Source organism: Pongo pygmaeus, chromosome X (genome assembly GCF_028885625.2).
Source record: "Pongo pygmaeus isolate AG05252 chromosome X, NHGRI_mPonPyg2-v2.0_pri, whole genome shotgun sequence".
Lineage (NCBI taxonomy): Eukaryota > Metazoa > Chordata > Mammalia > Primates > Hominidae > Pongo > Pongo pygmaeus.
The window spans coordinates 1,238,531-1,261,352 of NC_072396.2; the positions used below are offsets into that span (position 1 = coordinate 1,238,531).

Consider the following 22,822-nt stretch of genomic DNA (forward strand, 5'->3'; position numbering starts at 1 on the left):
CTCCTATCATCCATTTATCAATCTATCATCTATCTACCCATGTATGTATCTATCTATTCATCTATCATCTATCCATTTGTCTATCTTTTTTTTTTTTTTTTTTGAGACGGAGTCTCACTCTGTCACCCAGGCTGGAGTGCAGTGGCACGATCTCAGCTCACTGCAACCTCCGCCTCCCGGGTTCAAGCGATTCTCCTGCCTCAGCCTCCCTAGTAGCTGGGATTACAGGTGCCCGCCACCATGCCCGGCTGATTTTTGTAGTTTTAGTAGAGACGGGGTTTCACCACGTTGGCCAGGCTGGTCTTGAACTCCCGACCTCATGATCCGCCCACCTCCGTCTCCCAAAGTGCTGGGATTACAGGCGTGAGCCACCACACCCGGCCCCAGCCTCTAGAACTGTGAGCAAGCAATGTCTATTGTTTGTAAGCCACCCAGCTGATGGTTGTGATGGTTAATACCAAGTGTCAACGTGACTGGATTGAAGGATGCAAAGTATTGATCTTGGGTGTGTCTGTGAGGGTGTTGCCAAAGGAGATGAACATTTGAGTCAGTGAACTGGGAAAGGCAGGCCCCCCACCCCTTAATCTGGGTGAGCATCATCTAATCAGCTGCCAACGAGGCTAGAATATAAGCAGGCAGAAAAATGTGAAAAGGAGAGATGGGCCTAGCCTCCCAGCCTCCGTCTTTCTCCCGTGCTGGATGCTTTCTGCCCTTGAACATATGACTCCAAGTTCTTCAGTTTTGGGACTGGGACTGGCTCTTCTTGCTCCTCAGCCTTCAGACGGCCTATTGTGGGAGCTTGTGATCGTGTGAGTTAATACTCAATAAACTTCCCTTTATTTATTTATTTATTTTTATTTATTTATTTTTGAGATGGGGTCTCACTCTGTCACCCAGGCTGGAGTGCAGTGGAGCGATCTCTGCTCACTGCAACTTCCGCCTCCCAGGTTCAAGCAATTCTCCTGTCTCGGCCTCCCAGGTAGCTGGGATTGCAGGTGCACACGACCACGCCCAGCCAATTTTTATATTTTTAGTAGAGATGGGGTTTCACCATGTTGGTCAGGCTGGTCTTGAACTCCTGACCTCAGGTGATCCGCCTGCCTCGGCCTCCCAAAGTGCTGGGATTACAGGTGTGAGCCACTGTGCCCGGCCTGAAACTCCTCTATCTATCTATCTATCATCTATCTATCTATCATCTATCTAATCTATCTACTATCTATCTATCTATCTATCATCTATCTAATCTATCTACTATCTATCTAATCTATCTACTATCTATATATCTAATCTATCTTCTATCTATCTATCTATCTATCTATCTATCTATCTATCTATCTATCTAATGTATCTACTATCTATCTAATCTATCTACTATCTATCTAATCTATGTACTATCTATCTATCTAATCCATCTACTATCTAATCTATCTACTATCTATCTAATCTATCTACTATCTATCTATCTAATCTATCTACTATCTATCTAATCTATCTACTATCTATCTATTGATCTAATCTATCTACTATCTAATCTATTATCTATCTATCTATCATCTATCTATCTGTCATCTATCTAATCTATCTACTATCTATCTAATCTATCTATCTAATCTATCTACTATCTATATATCTAATCTATCTTCTATCTATCTATCTAATGTATCTACTATCTAATCTATCTACTATCTATCTGTCTATCTAATCTATCTACTATTTATGTACTATCTATCTATCTACTATCTATCTATCTATCTATCTATCTATCTATCTATCCATCTAATCTATCTACTATCTATCTAATCTATCTACTGTCTATCTAATCTATCTACTATCTATCTAATCTATTATCTATCTAATCTATCTACTATCTATCTAATCTATTATCTATCTATCTAATCTATCTACTATCTATCTATCTATCTAGTCTATCTTCTATCTATCTATCTAATCTACCCTCTATCTATCTATCTATCTATCTATCTATCTATCTATCTATCTTATTAGTTCTGTCCCTCTAGAGATCTCTGAGTTATGCAATGGTGTTTTGTTTGTTTGTTTGTTTTTTTGTTTGTTTCCAGCAGGATAAACGGACCAAGACAAGGAGCCTATGAAGAGGATAAGACATTGGATCCAGCATAAAATGGGATGTGTGTTTAAAATGCAAGTCCTGCAGAAATCAGAGACAGAAACACATTTGCCCTGTGCACTGGGAAAAAATAGAAGCAGCATCAAAGCTCATGGTTTTTTTTATGTTTTATTTTTATTTTTTACAGAGATAGGGTCTCACTGCATTGCCTAGGTTGGCCCTTGAACTCCCGGACTCAATCAGTCCTCCCGCCTGGGCCTCCCAAAGTGCTGGGATTACCGGCATGAGACGCCACGCCTTGATGGAGGCTGAGACTTTTTGGAATACCTTCCTCTCTCCACGTCCTGCCAAGAACAGAAGTAAAGTTTTCCATCTTAAAACATGTGTGTGAGTCAATAGACCTGTGTTATCTTTTCACTCAAAGCTCAGCCAGTGAACAGACTGAGTCAGCTTCCAGGAAACATCCACGGCTGTAAGAGGGGGTGTCGGCTGCTCTCCATAGCCAAGTGGCTGCAAAAATCATCATACTGAGAGAAAAAAAAATCGATGCATTTTGCCTGCTTGCAACGTCTTCATTTGCTGGGGGACATCAGGGTTCTCGCACGTTGTCGAGGAAGGATATTGTCTCGGCTTCCTCTGACACAGCTCTCATTTTTGTTTACAAGGCAGTTTAGGGATCGTCCGTATGTTGCTGTGAAGTTGCTACTCTGAGGTTTTTCACGGTTTTTTTTTTCCCCCATGAGACACACCCAAGGCCCACGCTCAGCACTTGCGGCCTGTGCTCCTGCGGGGTCTGTTGCTGACTGAGGACTTTCTGTCCTGGATGCTTCTGTATCAGCTTTGCTTTCTAGGGTTCAGCTTTGGAACAGTCTAGAGAAGTAGGAGGTTAATTTTCCTCCTTCTGTGGAAGTTCTGGGTCTCTTACGCATCCTCCAGTTCCCCCTGGAGGCTCTAGGAGAGGATCCTTCCTGCCTCTCCCAGCTCCTGGGGGCTCCAGGTGTCCCTGGGCTTGTGGCTGCATCACTCCAGTCTCTGCCTCCATCTCCACGTGGCCTCCTCCTCTGTGTCTGTGTCTCCTCTTCTGTGTCTTAGAAGGACACCTGTCATTGCATTTAGGGCCCGCCTTAATCCAGAATGATCCAATCTCAAGGTCCTTAACTTAATCGCATCTGCAAAGACCCTATTTCCAAATAAGGTCTTACTCACAGAATCTGAGCATTAGATAGGGACAAATGTTTCTGGGGGCCACTATTCAATCCACTACAATTATATCCAGTTCCCTCCAGAGACTCTAGGGGAGGATGCTTCCTGCCTCTCCCAGCTCCTGGGGACTCCAGGCATCCCTGGGCTTGTGGCCGCATCGCTGCAGTCTCTGCCTCTGTCTTTATGTGGCCTCCTCCTTTGTGTCTGTGTCTCCTCTTCCGTCTCTCATAGGGACACTGGATTGGGCCCATTACTTAATTACATTTGTAAAGACCCGATTTTCAAACATGGTCCCATCGTGATGTTCCAGGTGGACACGGGTTTTGGGAATGATAATTCATTACTAAACCATCTCTGTTTTCCTGCCATAGTGATGACAGCAGGAGAGAGGCACCAATAGAGGGCCTCTGAACAGCAGCTTCAGCCTCCATCAGTGTCCCCAGTGCACAGAAAGGGAGGGGCTGGACATCCAAGGCCACCCACTATGGAGACGCAGAGCCCCTGGGCAGACAGGCAGCTCTCCCATTCCCACCTCCAGAATGGTCTTTCTCACCCAAGAGAGCCTGGGATCCAACTCCATGTGATGTTCCCACACCCATGGGGAGTCAGAGCTCTTCTTTGCACTAAACCAGCTCAGGTCTTGGGGCTGGTGCAGGCACACCCCTTGCAGAAGAAGAAAGACAAAGACACAGCCTGCTCACCACCCACACAGCATGGAGGGGGCTCAGCGGCTGACACCACTGTAGGTTCCTGGGGTCCACACCTACATCTGCTGCTTGGTCTCCAAACGGTCTCATGGGTCAGGCCAGTTGTCTGCTCCCCGGACTCCGGATGGACTTGCCATGGCTGAGGCTCTCCGTGGGGGAAAAGGACGCAGAGAATGGGCAGGAGGTGTGGAACTCCCAAATCAAGCTGCACTGTTGAGTTGGGACGGGCTGGGGCCCATCTCACGGAGCCTCCTTTCCACACCTGTGCCTCCTGTGGTCCTTGTCCTGAGTCAGGGAGGCCTGAGTGTGTTCCAGGGGCTTGATGGGACCTCCTTCTCTATCAGGGATACACAGAAGCAGAATAGGGGTGGGGTCCCACCAAGCCAGGTCAGAACAACTGTGCCAAAAATCACCTTGGTCAGCTCCAGGGTTGGGGGGGTGGGGTGTGTGTGTGTGTGTGTGTGGGGAGGAAGTGGGGACGGAGAGTAGCTGACTTGCAGGAGTCCCAGGTGCTCCTCTGAAAGAAGAATTCCAAACACTGCAACCCACAGTGCTGCTGAGTGAAATAAACAGAAATTTCGGTGTGCACCAGGCTACGGAGACCAGAACCCCTGGAGGAGAACGGAGAAGGCCAGAACCACAGCTAAGGGAGGATATCAGCAAGGAGAAGAGCTGGGAATGGGGCTCGCAGGTCGCCCAGGGAGGATACCCAGAAACCGAGTCGGGGACGCAGTGGGGCTGGTTGAATATCCACGCTCGGGTATGGACAGGTGTGAGAAGGAGTGTCTAAGGAGCTCGGGGGTGACACCCCGGCTCTATTTAAAAAAATACAAAAATTAGCCAGGCATGGTGGCACAAGCCGTCCCGCGGCAGAGAGAGGCAGAGGTACTCTCTGCAGGATAACAAAGCGCCCTGTGCACTGCTGGGCTTTGCTTGTTTCTGTATCCTGAGTGAAGCCTGGAGACCCTTCCCCACCCGGCCTCTGTAGTGCCTGGGAGCAATGCAGCTGTTCTCCCTGAACCTCTGGCACCGTGGCCTCTCCATGCGCCCTTGGATCTCCAAGCTGCGCCCCCGGCTCTCCAAGCTGCGCCCCCGGGACTCAGAACAAGCTCTCCTGCCTCTGGAGGCCGGGCCTGGGGGCTCCCTCCAGCCCCTCCGGGTGCGCACAGGCCTCGGAGCGCAGGGACGTGGTCCTGGCGGAGAAGAGGCTCTCGCGGCGCGTGTCCAGGGGGTCTCTGGGCACCCGGCGGCAGCCCAAATATTCCCGCAGGCGCAGCTGGAATTCCCGGGAAGCAAAGTAATAAACAAACGGGTCCAGACAGTTGTTGAGGCAGCTGAGACACAGCGTGAGCTTGTACACGTGGTAGTAACTTTTGCCGTAGAACAGGCGGCTCACGATGTGCGCCAGCAGCACGAAGTTGTTGGGGGCGAAGCAGGTGACAAAGGCCAGCAAGACCACCGCGGCCAGGCCCACCGCGCGCCTCCGCTGCTCCCGGCCGTGCGCCTCCTCCGTGCGCAACAGCTTGAGGATGGTGGCCGTGTAACAAGCCACGGTGATCACGAACGGGATGAGGAACAGGAGGATGAAGATGGTGAAGAGGAACACGGCCCACATGGCCATGCTGGGGAGCATCGTCCACTTGAGCACGTCGAAGCAGGTGATGATGCCCAGGGCGTGCACCGGGTAGGTGAGATCGGTGCGCGCCAGCGGGGACAGGGCGGTCAGGAGCAGCAGCCAGGTCCCTGCACACGCGGCCACCGCGTAACGACGCCGCCGCCAGCGCTTGGAGCTGAGCGGGTACAGGACCCCCAGGAAGCGCTCCACGCTGATACACGTCATGGTGAGGATGCTGGAATACATATTTGCGTAAAAGGCCACGGTCACCACGTTGCAAAGCAGCACCCCGAATACCCAGTGGTTGCGGTTGCAATGGTAATAGATTTGGAAAGGCAACACGCTGGCCAGCATCAGGTCCGTGACGCTCAGGTTGATCATGAAGATGACCGACGGGGATTTGGGCCCGATGCGCCGGCACAGGACCCACAGAGAGAAGAGGTTGCCCGGGATGCTGACCACCGCCACCAGCGAGTACACCACGGGCAGGGCCACCGCGATCGCCGGGTTCCGCAGCATCTGTAGAGTCGCGTTGTCCGGGCCGGTGCTGTTCGGGACCTGCATCCTGGAGGGATCCTCGCCCGGGCTCTGCAAGGGAAGGGTGCACGGATCAGGGGCGCAGGTGAGGAGGTGGCTGTCGGGAGGGCTCCTGAGCGCCGCTCCCCGGGGACCAAGGCGGGGGAAATGCTTTAGCAGGGTCTCCTGTCTCCTCCATCCCTCCCTCCCTTATTTCCTCCTTCCCTCTCCTCCTTCCTTCCCTCCCTCTCCGCCTCCTTTCTTCACCGTCTGTCATTCTCTTCTGCTTTCCTGTCTTCTCCCCTTTCTTCTTCCTTCCTCCTCTCTCCTTCCTTCTCTTCTTCCCTCCTTCCTTCCCTCCCTCATTCCCTTCCTTTCTTTTCTCCTCCCTCCCTTCTTCCCATCCTTCCTTCCCTCACTCCCTCCCTCCATTCCTTCTCTTCTTTCTTCCTTCCTTCCCTTCCTTTCTTCCCTCCTTTCTTCCTTCCCTCCTTCCTTCTTTCCCTCCCTTCCTCCCTTTCCCCTTGCTTCCTACCTTCCTTCTGTCTTTCCTCTTTCTCCTCTCTCCTTCCTTCCCTCCCTCCTTTCTTTCCTCCTTCCCTCCCATCCTTCCTTCTCTTCCCTCCCTCCCTCCTTCCTTCCTTCTTCCCTCTCTCTTTCCTCCCTTCCTTCCTTCCTTCCTTCTTTCCTTCTTCCCTCCTTTCCCTCCTTCCTTCCTCCCATCCTTCCTTCTCTTCCCTCCCTCCCTCCTTCCTTCCTTCCCTCCATCTCTCTTTCCTCCCTTCCTCCCTTCCCTCCTTCCTTCCTCCCATCCTTCCTTCCTTCCCTCCCTCCCTCTCTCTTTCCTCCCTTCCTCCCTGCCTTGCTTCTTTCCTTCCTTCCTCCCTCCTTCCCTCTCTCCCTCCCTCCGGCCTTTCCCTCCTTCCTTCCTCCCATCCTTCCTTCTCTTCCCTCCCTCCCTCCTTCCTTCCTTCCTCCCTCTCTTTCCTCCCTTCCTCCCTTCCCTCCTTCCTTCCTCCCATCCTTCCTTCCTTCCCTCCCTCCCTCTCTCTTTCCTCCCTTCCTCCCTGCCTTGCTTCTTTCCTTCCTTCCTCCCTCCTTCCCTCTCTCCCTCCCTCCGGCCTTTCCCTCCTTCCTTCCTCCCATCCTTCCTTCTCTTCCCTCCGTTTCTCCTTCGTTCCTTCCCTCCCTCCCTCCCTCTTTCCTCCCTTCCTCCCTTCATTGCTTCCTTCCTTCCTTCTCTTCCCTCCCTCCCTCCTTCGTTCCTTCCTTTCCTCCATCTCTCTTTCCTCCCTTCCTCCCTCCTTCCCTTCCTTCCTCCCATCTTTCCTTCTCTTCCCTCCCTCCCTCCTTCCTTCCTTCCCTCCCTCCCTCTCTCTTTCCTACCTTCCTCCCTTCCTTCCTTCCTTCCTCCCTCCTTCCCTCTCTCCCTCCCTCCCTCTCTCCCTCCCTCCCGCCTTTCCCTCCTTCCTCCCTCCCATCCTTCCTTCTCTTCCCTCCTTCCCTCCGTCTCTCTTTCCTCCCTTCCTTCCTCCCATCCTTCCTTCCCTCCCCCCCCCCATCCCCTCCTTCCTTGGATCAGGGAGGTCATTGGAGACCTTGGCCCATGTCAGAGGCTGAGACTCTTAGAAGATCCACAGTGGGGCTCGTGGCTGCCCTGGGCAGGTTGAACGCATTGTCATACAAACCTCACGACTCACTCCGTGTCCCCCGTGGATGGAAACCACAAGGCCACTGTCAGCCCCCAGGGGGATCTTAATGGGAATTCTTGACACCCCAGGAGCATTAGTCTGGGGACATCCTCCCACAAAGCGTCTATCAGCAGAAAACACACAATCCGAGTGCCAGGAGACGAACCCACAGCCTCCAAAGTCTTTCTAGCTTTTAACACCCATGTCAACCCACAGCTCCATCCTGCTCTTTCTTCCTCCAGAGGAGACCTGTGACTTCTTACCAACTACTGTACAAACAGCTTCCTCAAACTGGTTTTAAAATGGCCCAGAATTTTCGTTTCAGTTTCAGGGAGAAGTTTTCTGCCCCGCCGGTATGTGCCCAGGTGTGAAACCTATGGTTATGCACGAGTCAGCACCGCCCCCCACGGCCAGCTGGGCACCGCCAGCCACCTATGGCTTCAGGAGGAAAAGCAGACCCTTGCTTCTTGGGGTTCTGCTTGGTGTGGCCGTGGGGGACGTCTGGAAGGAGAGACGCTTTATCCATCAACTGATGATGAAAAAGTGTCTGTCAAAGGGACACTATTTTTATTTTGAGAATGTAAAGGGGACACAGCTGGAAACAGGGGGGCCCTGGAATTGTTCTTTTGTTTGTTTGTTTTTGTTTGTTTGTTTTATAGAGATGGGGTCTTGCCTTGTTGCCCAGGCTGGAGGGCAGTGGTGCAAACGTAACTCACTGCAGCCTTCAACGCCTGGCCTCAAGCAATCCTCCTGCCTCAGCCTCCTGACTAGCTGGGACTGCAGGTTCATACCACCATGCCCAGCTAATATTTTTATTTTTTGTAGATACTGAGTTTTGCTGTGTTTCTGAGGCTGGTCTCAAACTTCTGGCCTCAAGCAATCCTCTTGCCTCAGCCTCCTGAGTAGCTGGGACTACAGGTGAGATGACCACCATGCCCAGCTTATATTTTTATTTTTTATAGATACGGAGTTTTGCTAGTTTCCCAGGCTGGTCTCAAACTCCTGGCCTCAAGCAATCCTCCTGAGCAGCTGGGACTGCAGGTTCATGCCACCACGCCCAGCTAATATTTTTATTTTTTGCAGACATGGAGTTTGCTATGTTGCCCTGGCTGGTCTCAAACTCCTGGCCTCAAGCAGTCCTCCTGCCTTGGTCTCCCAAAGCATTGGGATTACAGGCGTGAGTCAGCACACCTGGGCTGGAACTTGTTGCTTTAACTCTCCAGGTAGGCAGCTGTGCCTCGCACACATTTAAACACCATGTGCTGTTGAAAGTCCTGAATGGTGGCCTCACCCAGTCACCCTCATGTCTGTACTTGTGTGGTCTGAGGATCCAGCAAGCAGCCTCTTAGCAGCCAGATCTGTTGCAATTTCGAGTCTGTCCCCTGTGGCCACCGGACAGCCCCCAGGGAAGACAGACAGACAGGACTGCTGAGCAACACAGATGATTAATCAAGAAATTACCTCTAACTGACGCCAGCTGCCCTGACACAGGAGGCACCGGCTTGCGGTTTGGGCCCTGCCGAGGCTCGAGGGGGCAGGATGGAAATTTTAGAAAATCAGCACAACGGTTGTTCTTGGCGGTGTCTGGCCTGCAGAGATGGCTCTCCAGAAATATCTGGGCACTGAATTGTCTGAAGCAATGGACCGACCACAGGTGGGCGCTCAGGGGCTGTAGGTGTGACCCTCCCCTCCTCTCTCTTCTCTCCTCTCCCCTCTCTCCCCTCTCCCCTCTCCCCTCTCCCCTCTTCTTCCCTCTCTCCTCTCCCTCCCTCTCTCCTCTCCTTCCCTCTCTCCTCTCCTTCCCTCTCCCCTCTCCCCTCTTTTCTTTTCGCAGTCTGTCATTCAGGCTGGAATGCAATGGCGTGATCTCGGCTCACTGCAACCTCTGCCTCCCTGCTTCAAGTGATTCTCCTGCCTCAGCCTCCCGAGTAGCTGGGATTACAGGCATGCACCACCACGCCCGGCTGATTTTTTATTTTTTGTAGCCCCAAAAAGAGTTTCACCGTGTTAGCCAGGCTGGTCTTGAATTCCTGACCTCAGGTGATCCACCAGCCCCAGCCTCCCAAAGTGCTGGGATGACTGGCATGAGCCACTGCACCTGGCCAGGTTGGACCCTTTTTCTTATGCTTTGCAGGAAAATGCACACCTGTCTGGCAGCAATGCATCCAGCAATGTTTGTCTCCTCTTGAGGGTCTGTGTGTATCTCCCCCAGCCCTCTCATTTATTTCTTCTTAAAACAGCTTTACCGGCCAGGTGCAGTGGCTCACACCTATAATCCCAGCACTTTGGGAGGCTGAGGTGGGCAGATCACGAGGTCAGGAGATCGAGACCATCCTGGCTAACACGGTGAAACCCCGTCTCTACTAAAAAAAAAAAAAAAAAAAAAAAATTAGCCAGGCGTGGTGGCGTGGTGGCGAGTCCCAGCTACTCGGGAGGCTGAGGCAGGAGAATGGCGTGAACCTGGGAGGCGGAGCTTGCAGTGAGCCGAGATCGCGCCACTGCACTCCAGCCTGGGCAACAGAGCAAGACTCTGTCTCAAAACAAAAGAAACAAAAAAACAGCTTTACCAAGATGTGAGTTACATACCATAAGCTTTCACTCATTCATATAGTTCAGTGGTTTTTAACGTATTCACAGATGTGCAAACAACACCATAATGCAATTCCAGAACCATTTTTCTTCCTAAACAAAACTCAGAACCTGGCCAGGCATCATGGCTCACGCCTGTAATCCCAGCACTTTGGGAGGCCAAGGCGGGTGGATCACCTGAGGTCAGGAGTTCGAGACCAGCCTGCCCAACATGGTGAAATCCTGTTGCTACTAAAATTACAAAAAAAAAAAAAACACACACACACACACAAAAATGGACCAGGTGTGGTGGCTCACGTCTGTAATCCCATCACTTTGGGGGGCCGAGGCGGGTGGATCATCTGAGGTCAGGAGTTTGAGACCAGCCTGCCCAACGTGGTGAAACACTGTCTCTACTAAAAATACAAAAAAAATTTAACAGGGTGTTGTGGCACGTGCCTGTAATCCCAGCTACTCCAGAGGCTAAGGCAGGAGAATCGCTTGAACCTGGGTGGGGAGCAGAGGTTGCAGTGAGCCAAGATCACGCCATTGCACTCCAGCCTGGGCAACAAAAGCAAAACTCCATCTCAAAACAAAACAAAACAAAACAAAAACCCTTCAGAACCCCACAACTGTTAATCCTGTTGTTTCCTGTCCGCAGCCCCTGTCAACCTCAAATCTGCTTCCTGCCTCTGTGGATTTGCCTATTCTAGATATTTTATAAGAATAAAATTCTACAATATGTCGTCTTTTGTGTCTAGCTTCTGTCACTGAGCCAGGGGTCTTCAAAGTTCATCCACGCTGCAGCCTGTGTCAGAGTTTCAGTCCTTTCAGTGGATAGACCACATTCTGTGGTCTATCCTGTGGATGGACATTTTGGTTCTTTCTGGTTTTTTTTTTTTTTTTTGAGATGGAGTCTTGCTCTGTTGCCCAGGCTGGAGTGTGGTAACACAATCTCAGCTCAGTGCAACATCTGCCTCCTGGGTTCAAGCAATTCTCCTGCCTCAGCCTCCCAAGTAGCTGGGGCTACAGGAACCTGCCACCACACCTGGCTAATTTTTTTGTAATTTTTTTTTTTTGAGAGGGAGTTTTGGTCTTTTTTCCCAGGCTGGAGTGTAATGGTGTGATCTCTGCCCATGGCAACCTCCTCTTCCCCGGTTCAAGTGATTTTCCTGCCTCAGCCTCTGGAGTAGCTGGGATTACAGGCACGCACCACCGCACCCGGCTAATTTTTGTATTTTTAGTAGAGATGGGGTTTCACCATGTTGACCAGGCTGGTTGCGAACTGCTGACCTCAGGTGATCCACTCTCCTCGGCCTCCCAAAGTGCTGGGATGACAGGTGTGAGCCACCGCGCCTGGCGTGTTCCTGATTCTTGGCTATTGTGAATAAAGCTGTTCTCCCCTCATTCCCAGCCCTGGAAACCCCTTTCTAAAGGGTTCAGATGCTGAGTGCAGTGATCCTACAGTCTTGTTCGGGGTGGACCTTACAGGGTTGGGATGAGAAAGAGACAAAAGTCATCTCCTCGTGGGCAGCAGGGATTGCATGCCGGTGACAGACCCTTTTTTGCCAGCTATTGTCTTCTGGCTATAACCACCCCTCTTTCCTGAGTGCTGGGGGCTGTCCCAGCTGTTGAACACACAGGGGAGTGAGAGGACCCAGCCCTAAGGAACCACAAGCCAGCCCCGTGCTTGTCGTCTGCTCTCCTTTCTGGTTTTCTGGGGATGTTTGCACCACCCAGTTTGTGGTTCTTTTGATAGGGCTGCCTCAGGAGGCCCTCAACCCCAAAGGCAGCAAATGGCATTCTCTGTTGGAGCTGTGGTGCTGGAAGACAATCAAAACAGACGCTGGCTTCAATTACCTACTTTGATTACGTAGGAGGAAGTTATCGTGGGCCACACCCTGGCTGATCCTCTCGTTATTATGGCCATTTCTTACTTAGAAATAGGGCCTGCGTCTATGTCATTAGTGAAGTCAAAATGTGGTCATAATACAGTAGGGAGAGGCCCTAATAAAATTCACTGGTGTCCTTAGGAGAAAGAGAAATTTAGGAACAGACACAGAGAGAAGGCATGGGAAGATGAAGACAGAGATGAGCGTGGATGGATGGGTAGATGGGTGAATAAACGGATGGATGGGTGGGTGGATGGATGGGTAGATGCATAGATGGGTGGATGAATGGGTACATGGGTGAGTGGATGGATGGATGAATGGATGGATGGGTGGGTGAGTGGTTGAGTGCATGGGTGGACGGATGGGTAGATGGATGGATGGATGGATGGAGTGGATGGATGGATGGATTGAGTGGATGGATGGGTGGGCGGGTGGGAGGGTGAATGTGTAGATGAATGGTGGGTGGGTAGGTGAGTGGACAGGTAGATGGATGGATCAGTGTTTACGTGAATGGATGTGTGGGTGGATGAATTGATTGGTTGGTGGATAGATGGATGGGTGGATGTATAGATGTATAGATGAGTAGGTGGATGGGTGGGTGGATGGATGGGTGGATAGATGGATGACTAGGTGGATGGGTGGGTGGATGGATGGATGGATGGGGATGGGTAGATGGATGGGTGGGTGGAAGGGTGGATGAATGGTGGGTGGGTTTGTGAATGGGTGAGTGAGTGGGTAGGTGGATGGGCAGATGGATGGATCAGTGTTTACATGAATGGAAGTGTGGGTGGATGAATTGATGGGTTGATGTGTAGATGGGTGGGTGGATGTATAGATGAGTAGGTGGATGGGTGGGTGGATGGATGGGTGATTGATGATAGATGGATGAGTGGGTGGATGGATGATGAATGGATGGTGATGGGTAGATGGATGGGTGGGTGGAAGGGTGGATGAATGGTGGGTGGGTGTGTGAATGGGTGAGTGGGTGGGTGAGTGGATGGGTGGATGGATGGATCAGTGTTTAAATAGGTGGATGTGTGAGTGGATGAATTGATGGGTTGATGGGTAGATTGATGGGTGGATGTATGGGTGGGTGGATATATAGATGAGTAGGTAGATGGGTGGGTGGATGGATGGGTGAATAGATGGATGAGTGGGTGGATGGGTAGATGGATGGATGATGAATGGATGGGGATGGGTAGATGGATGGGTGGATGGATGAATGGTGGGTGTGTTTGTGAATGGGTGAGTGGGTGGCTGGATGGATGGGTGGATAGATGGATCAGTGTTTAGATAGGTGGATGTGTGGGTGGATGAATTGATGGTTGATGGGTAGATGGATGGGTGGATGTATAGATGAGTAGGTGGATGGATGGGTGGATGGATGGGTAGATAGATGAATGAGTGGGTGGATGGATGGATGCATGGATGAGTGGATGGATGGGTAGGTGGATGGGAGGGTGGATGGGTGGATGAATGGTAGGTGGGTTTGTGAATGGGTGGGTAGGTGGGTGAATGGGTGGATGGATGGATCAGTGTTTAGATAGGTGGATGTGTGGGTGGATGAATGGATGGGTTGATGGGTAGATGGATGGGTGGATGGACAGACAAGTAGGTGGATGGGTGGGTGGATGGATGGGTGAATAAATGGATGAGTGGGAGGATGGGTGAGTGGATGGAGGATGAATGGATGAGGATGAGTGGATAGGTGGATGTGTGGGTGGATGAATGGATGGGTTGATGGGTAGATGGATGGGTGGATGGACAGACAAGTAGGTGGATGGGTGGGTGGATGGATGGGTGAATAAATGGATGAGTGGGAGGATGGGTGAGTGGATGGAGGATGAATGGATGAGGATGGGTAGATGGATGGGTGGATGGATAGATGGGTGGATGGATAGATGAATAGGTGTATGGGTGTGTGGATGGATGGCTGGGTGGATGGATAAGTGGGTGGGTGGGTGGGTGGATGGATGGATCAGTGTTTAGGTGGATGGATGTGTGGGTGGATGAGTGGATGGGTTGATGGGTAGATGGATGGGCGGATGTATGGATGGGTGGATGGATGAGTGGGTGAATGGGTAGGTGGATGGATGGGTGGACGGATGGATGAGTGGGTAGATGGGTGGGTGGGTAGATGGGTGGATGGATGAATAGATGATGCATGGATGGATGCTTCTATCCACCATGAAATGCCAATTGTTTCCAGAAAATCACCAGAAGCTGGAGCAAAGCTTGGAACAGATTTTCCCTCAGAGCCCTAATGAGGAACCAACCCTGCCGACACCTTCATCTCAGACTTCTGGTCTCCAGGATGGGGAGAGAATGCATCGCTGTTATTTAAGCCACCACATTAGTGGCAGTTAGTTATGGCAGCTGTCACAAACCAACACACCGAGAAAAGAGAGGAAAATTTTAACCAACAGACTTCAAAGAAATTCGAGAAAGCGTCCTCATACCAAATAAAAGAGAGGAAGAACCTTAAAAGAAAGATAAAGCATGAAAAGCACAAGATTATGGGATAAGAGAAAGAAATGAGGAACAAGCCAAAGGGCCTCAGAAACTCAATGGAAGACAAGGATATCAAGACTTGAAGATATAAAGATGGCACTGCAAAGCAATAACAACAACGTGTATTCATGCAGTCCCCCAGTCCCCCTTTCTTTGGTTGACTTACTGTTGAGAAACGTCCAACACTAGCAGAGTGGAGCATATAGATTATGATGTGATTTGCCAAAGCCCAGGAGGAATGGTTGCATAGGACCCTCTCCTCACCTGCCATGGTAGCACTGAACAACTAGGGTAGAGAAAGAAGCAAGGTTCAGAGCTCCCTGCTCAAGCATCTCCCTGCAGGGGCCAAGACATCTTCTTGACCTTCGACGTGTGGATCTATGGCACAGGAGCTGCCCAGAGCTCTCCATGACCCAGACATCAGACCCCTTCCAGCTCCAGGAGGGAGGAGGTACATGTGTACACCTGATGCTGACCTACAAGGGTCATGGGAAGAATCCAGCTTCAGGACACCTCCTATGACCAGGTTGTTCAGGATTTTACAATGTGGTCTCAGAGTCACTGTTACTGCACCCAGATGTGTTTGAGCAAGAGTCCTTGATATCAATTTAGAACTATAATGGGTCGTCCGGGCGCGGTGGTTCACGCCTGTAATCCCAGCACTTTGGGAGGCCGAGGTGGGCAGATCACGAGGTCAGGAGATTGAGACCATCCTGGCTAACACGGTGAAACCCTGTCTCTACTAAAAATACAAAAAAAAAAAAAAAACAAAAAACAGCCGGGTGTGGTGGTGGGTGCCTGTAGTCCCAGCTACTCGGGAGGCTGAGGCAGGAGAATGGCGTGAATCCAGGAGGCGGAGCTTGCAGTGAGCCAAGATCGCGCCACTGCACTCCAGCCTGGGCAACAAAGCGAGACTCTGTCTCAAAAAAAAAAAAAAAAAAAAAAAAAAGAAATATATTGGGTCATGTAGATGTTTAAGAGGTAGCCAAAGGCGGCTGATGCCAGGTCTAGAAGAACAAGGGTCACCTAGAAGGCTTCCCCTACCCTCAAGAATAGTTGGAAATGTAGGAGACACCCCTGGTTGTCACAACTTAAGGAAGGATGCTATCGGGATCTGGTGGGTGGAGCCCAGGGATGGCGCTCAACACCCTACCGTTCACAGGAGGGTCCCCACCACAGAGAAGCATCCAGCCTCAAATATCTACAGTGCTGAGGTTGACAACCTGGCCTGAGCATAAGAAATTCACCATCGGTCTGGAGCAGTGGCTCACACCTGTAATCTCAGCACTTTGGGAGGCCGAGGTGGGTGGATCACCTGAGGTCAGGAGTTTGAGACGAGCTTGGCCAACACGGTGAAGCCCCGTCTCTACTCAAAATACAAAAACTAGCCATGTGTGGTGGCGGGCGCCTCTAATTCCAGCTACTTGGGAGGCTGAGGCAGGAGAAGCCCTTGAACCTGGGAGGCAGGAGGTTGCAGTGAGCTGAGATCGTGCCATAACACTCCAGCCTGGGTGACAGAGCAAGACTGCAACTCAAAAAAAAAAAGAAAAAAAGAAGAAATTCACCATCTGTCTATCCATGAATCCATTTGTCGCTCTAACCCCTGTCATCCATCCATCATCTATCATCTGTCTATATCAATCATCTATCAATCAGACAATCGTCTTGCAACCCTTGATCTATCATCTATCTATATCAATTATCTATCAATCAATCATCTATCTACCTATCAATCTTCTATCAATTACTTATCTATCTAGCAATCATATCTACCATCTATCAATTATGAATCAATCATCTTTCTATGGATCTGTCATCTATTCATATCAATTACCTATCAATCAATTATCTATTAATTACATCTATCATCTGTGTATCAGTTATCTAACAATCACATATACGTGTTCATCAATCATCTATCAATTATTTGTCTATGCATCAATTATTTATCCATTCAATGGTTTGCAAATGTGAATGATCATAATTGGGAAGGTATCATAATTGGGAAGATGCTCCTGGCATCTGGTGAGTAGATCCCAGGGACACTGCTCAACACCCTACAGTACACAGGATGGCCCCACCACAGAGGATCATCTGGTGTGAAATGTCAGCAGTGCTGAGGCTGACAAACCTGCCCTAAAGCAACTGTGTGACAAGAGCAACCTTCAACAAACACACAGAGCTCAGGAGTACTTTCCAAAGAATGTCTGCAAGAGGCTTTCAGGGAGAGAAAAGACCCCAGGCAGATGTTCTTAGCAAGGAGCTGGTGTCATGGAAAGGGACAGTGGTCTCATCATGGTTAGTGACCAGCTATGGATGAAGAGCGATTCCTTAAAATGCCTGCACGTGCCCCTCATTGCCTTGCCGTCACGGACCTCCCACCCCATCACAGAGGAGGAGACCTGGGCTTCAGGAAGACAGATGGAACATGAGCTAAAGCATCTCTTGGGCCCCTGGGCTGGGGTGGGGTCAGACGTCACAGCTGTGGCCAGAAGCAATGACAAAGAGAAGTTCTTGACTCATGTGGAACCTTCCATTTGTATCTCCTGTTTCCAATCCTAAGCATTTCTCTGTATGATGGACACCAATGTTTTTAAAATGAAAATGGCGCTTGCAGGCGTGTGTGTGTGTGTGTGTGTGTGTGTGCACAGCAGGGAAGCAGAAATTATTACCAACATATCTTTTGCAAACAAGGATCCTATAAACTGGAGAGATTGCAGAAGGCAGACTGTAGATAAGAGATTGCAGAGAGGTTGTAGGGTGACAGACAGGTCCTTTTGGGAGGGAGAAAGTAGGAAGAGAATTGGACGTTTTCAGTATGGGAAGCTGAAGTGGCACAGGTATCTTTTATTTATTTATTTATTTGAGACAGAGTCTCGCTTTGTTGTCCAGGCTGGAGTGAAGTGGCACGATCTCGGCTCACTGCAACCTCCGCCTCCCAGGTTCAAGCGATTCTCTTGCCTCAGCCTCCTGAGTAGCTGGGACTACAGGCGCCTGCCACGATGCCCAGCTAATTTTTGTATTTTTAGTAGAGATGGGGGTTTCAGCATGTTGGCCACGCTGGTCTCGAACTCCTGACCTTATGATCCACCCACCTCAGCCTCCCAAAGTGCTGGGATTGCAGGTGTGAGCCACTGTGCCCGGCACAGGTATCTTTTTACGTGACCATAGATAGCAGGGGCTGGGAAAACAGAAAGGCTAGGTGGTGGGCTCAGGGTGCAAAGACTATCATGGAACATACCAGAAGCCTCCCGCCCCCTGCTGTCTGCTTTTCCGGTGGTCCCTCGCCACTGAACTGCAACTTATCCTAATAAAACCGGGGTTGATACCACCACTTCCAGGTTCCCACATTCCAAGTCCCCTCAGCCACAGAAACAGATACAACCTCTTCTGAACTTCCAGACACCATTGAGTTTTCAACTTTGGTTTAATTTTTAGACCTTTCAATTACAGAACACACACACACACTTGTTATGAGTAAAAGAATAAAGAGAAATAGAGAGCTCTGTATTCGTGTTTGTCTTCGTATCTCTCCCCTCCAGGTCCCACTTCCCTTTGGAAGTAACCTCTGGGAGTTCGTTTGCTCCGGAGCCTCCTTTCAGACACAGGTAAGTTTTATTTTGCATAGTAGGACATACACCCGTCACCACCTTTGTGAATGTCTTGTGGTGTCTCTAACCATATGCCCCCCAGTGAGGGGATTTGGATGGATCAACTCTGCTTCAGCCTGTGCTTACACACACTCCTCTGTAAGTATTTTTGTGCATATCTGTGAGAACATTTTCTAGGATCGATTTCTAGGAGAAGATCTGCTGATTTGAAGGGTGTGCATATTTTAAATGGAATGCATGTATTAGAAAGGAAGTAAGATCTAAAATCAATAATTTGTTTCCACCTCGAGAAACTAGAAAAAGAAGAGCATTAAATCTAATGGAAGAAGAAAGAAATAAATCATAAATATTTGATTAGAGGAGAAATCAGTGGATTTGAAAATAGGAAATCCATAGAGGACAGAAATCAGCGGAATTGAGAACAGCAAGTCAATAGACAAAAATCAAAACCATAGGCTTATTCTTTGAAATAACAATCAATGAGAGTAATAGGCTTCTAGCCAGGCTAACAACAACAACAACAAAGAATGAGAACACGAGTTACTAATACTGTAAATGAAAGAGGAGACATCACTACAGATCCCATGGACACTAAAAAGATCATAAAGAAATATTATAAATTCTGTGCCCATAAAATTGATCACCTAGACAAAAAGAACAAAAGGATACAATCTGACAACTCACACAAGAAGAAATAGCCAATCTGAGTAAGCCTATATCTCTTAAAGAAATTGAATCGATAATTTAATAACCTTCCCAAACAAAAGGCTCCAGGCCCAGATGGGTTTACTGATGAATTTTCCCAAACATTTAAGGAAGAAATTATATTGATTCTCTATAATTCCTTCCAGAAGATAGAAACAGAGGGAATATCACCAAATATCCACCCAATAAATTTCACCAATATGTACTTACAGCTAATAGACAAGGGCAACACTCATTCTCATACCGTCATCAACAAGGGTGACAGCAACTTGCCTAAAGGGTGAGAGGTTTCAACTCATATTTTTCATCACAGCAACAGAGGTTGACATGTTTCTTTCTTTTCTTTCTTTTTTTTTTTTTAATTGGCTGAGTGAGAGTTTCCCTCTGTCACTCAAGCTGGACTGCAGTGGCACGACCTTGGCTCACTGCAGCTTACGCTTCCCGGGTTCAAGCAATGCTCCCACCTCAGCCTCCTGAGTAGCTGGGATTACAGGCGTGCTCCACCACACCAGCTAATTCTTGTAATTTTTTTTTTTTTGAGATGGAGCCTCACTGTGTCACCCAGGGTGGAGTGCAGTGGCAGGATCTCGGCTCACTGCAAGCTCCACCTCCCAGGTTCACACCATTCTTCTGCCTCAGCCTCCCGAGTAGCTGGGACTACAGGCACCCGCCACCACGCCCGGCTAATGTTTTGTATTTTTAGTAGAGATGGGGTTTCACCGTGTTAGCCAGGATGATCTCGATCTCCTGACCTCGTGATCCAGCTGCCTCAGTCTCCCAAAGTGCTGGGATAACAGGCGTGAGCCACGGCGCCTGGCCAATTCTTGTATTTTTAATAGAGATGGGGTTTCACCATGTTGGCCAGGCTGGTCTCGAACTCCTGACCTCAGCTAATCTGCCCACCTCAACCTCCCAAAGTGCTGGGGTGACAGGCATGAATCACTGTGCCCAGACAGGCTGGCATGTTTTTACATTGATTGACCACTGGTGTCCTTTGGGGAGATGTCTTTGTTAGACATTGTCTGCTGGGCCTTTTGACTCTCTCGTTAATGGGATGGTAATAAATATTTACATTTTTTTCTTTTGAGACAGAGTCTTGCTCTGTTGCCTGGGCTGGAATGCAGTGGCACGATCTGTGCTCACTGCAAGCTCCGCCTCCCGGGTTCACTCTATTCTCCTGCCTCAGCCTCCCGAGCAGCTGGAACTACAGGCACCCACCACCACGCCTGGCTACTTTTTTGTATTTTTAGTAGAGATGGGGTTTCACCGTGTTAGCCAGGATGGTCTCGATCTCCTGACCTTGTGATCTGCCCTCCTCGGGCTCCCAAAGTGCTGGGGTTACAGGCGTGAGCCACCACGCCTGGCCATAAATATTTATATGTCACAGGAACTGATTATATTTGTGTGGTTTTATTTCTAGGCTCTCTATGCTTAAATCTGTGTGTCTTTTAGCCAATACTCCACTGTCCTTTTTTTGGTTGTTGAGACAGAGTTTCACACTGTCACCCAGGCTGGAGTGCAGTGGTGCCATCTCAGCTGGGCTCAAGCAATCCGCCCACCTTGGTCTCTCAAAAGGTTGGGATTACAGGCATCAGCTAACAGACCTGAATAGAACATGCAAAACTTTAAAACTTCTAGAAGATAGTAGAGAAGAGAATCTAATTGATCTCAGATTTGGTGATGACTTCTTAGACACCAGAACAAAGGCAGCATCGGGAAAGAAATAATTGAAAAGTTGGACTTTGTTCGGGTTAAGTTGGTCTGAGCTGGGTGCGGTGGCTCACACCTGTAATCTGAGCACTCTGGGAGGCCGAGGTAGGTGGATCATCTGCGGTCTGGAGTTCAAGACCAGCCTGGCCAACATGGTGAAACCCCGTCTCTACTAAAAATATAAAAATTAGCCAGGTGTGGTGGCAGGTACCTGTAGTCCCAGCTACTTGGGAGGCTGAGGCAGGAGAATCGCTTGAACCCTGGAGGTGGAGGTTACAGTGAGCCAAGATTGCGCCACTGCACTCTAGCCTGAGCAACAGAGTGAGACTCTGTCTCAAAAAAAAATAATAATAATAAAAACAAAACCAAAAACGTCTGGTCTGCAAAAGACATTGTGAATGGAATGAGAAGTCCCAGACTGGGAGAAGATATTTTCAAAACATGTACGTGGTAACCAGTATGTGGCCAGGTGCAGAGTAGCTCATGCCTATAATTCCAGCACTTGGGGAGGCCCAGGCAGGAGAAATGCTTGAGCTCAGGAGTTTGAAAGCAGCGTGGGGGCCGGGCGCGGTGGCTCACGCCTGTAATCCCTGCACTTTGGGAGGCCAAGGCGTGTGGATCACCAGGTCAGGAGATCGAGACCATCCTGGCTAACACGGTGAAACCCTGTCTCTATTAAAAACATAAAAAAATTAGCCAGGCGTGGTGGCAGGCTCCTGTAGTCCCGGGAGGCTGAGGCAGGTGAATGGCGTCAACCCAGGAGGCGGAGATTGCAGTGAGCCGAGATCGCGCCATTGCACTCCAGCCTGGGCGACAAAGCCAGACGCCGTCTAAAAAAAAAAAAAAAAAAAGAAAGCAGCGTGGGCCACAAAGTGAGAGCTTGTCTGTCTCATGCCTGTCATCCCAGCACTTTGGGAGGCTGAGGCGGTGGATCATGAGGTCAGGAGTTCAAGACCAGTTTGGTCAACATGGAGAAACCTCGTCTCTATTAAAAATACAAAATTTAGCCAGGCACAGTGTCTCATGCCTATAATCCCAGCACTTTGGGAGGCCAAGGTGGGCGGATCACCTGAGGTCAGGAGTTGGACACCAGCCTGGCCAACCTGATGAAACCTCATCTCTACTAAAAATACAAAATGAGCTGGGTGGGGTGGTGGGCGCCTGTAATCCCAGCTACTCGGGAGGCTGAGCCAGTAGAATTGCCTGAACCCAGGAGGCAGAGGTTGCAGTGAGCTGAGATCACGCCACTGCACTCCAGCCTGGGCAACAGAGTGAGACTCCATCTGAAAAAAAAAAAAAAGGGAGAGCTTGTCTATACGAACAATTTTAAAATATTAGCTGGGCATAGTGGCGCACCCCTGGAGTCCAAGCTACACAGGAGGCTGAGACAGAGAGATCTCTTGAGGCCAGGAGTTTGAGGCTGCAGTGAGTGGTCATTGCACCACTGCTCCCAGCTTGGTTGACAGAGCAAGGCCCTGTCTCAAAAAAAAAAAAAAAAAAAAAAAGGATGAGTTCATGTCCTTTGCAGGGACATGGATGAAGCTGGAAACCATCATTCTCAGAAACTAACAGAGGAACAGAAAACCAAACACCGCATGTTCTCACTCATAAGTGGGAGTTGAACAATGAGAACACATGGACACAGGGAGGGAAACATCACACACCGGGGCCTGTTGGGGGCTGGGGGCCAAGGGGAGGGAGAGCATTAGGACAAATACCTAATGTAGATGATGGGTTGATGGGTGCAGCAAACCACCATGGCAGGTGTATACCTGTGTAACAAACCTGCACGTTCTGCACATGTACCCCAGAACTTAAAGTAAAATAATAATAAAAAGAAAGAAAATAACTTTTTTTAAAACAAAGAACCAGTATGCAAAATTTGCCAAAAAAACTCTTAAGACTCAACCACTGGAAAAAAAAAAAAAAACAAAACCCCATTTAAACATGGGCCGCCTCACCAAAGATGTTTGCAGGCAAGATGTTCGTAGGCAAATTCACTTAAGA

General features: G+C 49.5%; 1 protein-coding gene across 2 annotated transcripts in view; it reads right to left on the reverse strand.

Moving 5' to 3' along the window:
- Nucleotides 1-2,299: 2,299 nt before the first annotated feature.
- The window catches only part of LOC129025975 (P2Y purinoceptor 8), a 66,250-nt gene continuing 45,727 nt past the window's right edge, over nt 2,300-22,822 (reverse strand). The window contains exons 1-2 of one of the 2 annotated variants that reach the window (XM_054473144.1): nt 7,816-7,916; nt 2,300-6,199 (exon numbers count right to left, since the gene is read on the reverse strand). In XM_054473144.1, the coding sequence (XP_054329119.1) occupies nt 5,096-6,175 (1,080 nt within the window). In that variant the 5' untranslated portion in view covers nt 6,176-6,199; nt 7,816-7,916 and the 3' untranslated portion in view covers nt 2,300-5,095. Of the gene's footprint in view, nt 6,200-7,815; nt 7,917-22,822 lie in introns of those variants that run through there. The other variant, XM_054473143.1, reaches the window with a different exon arrangement.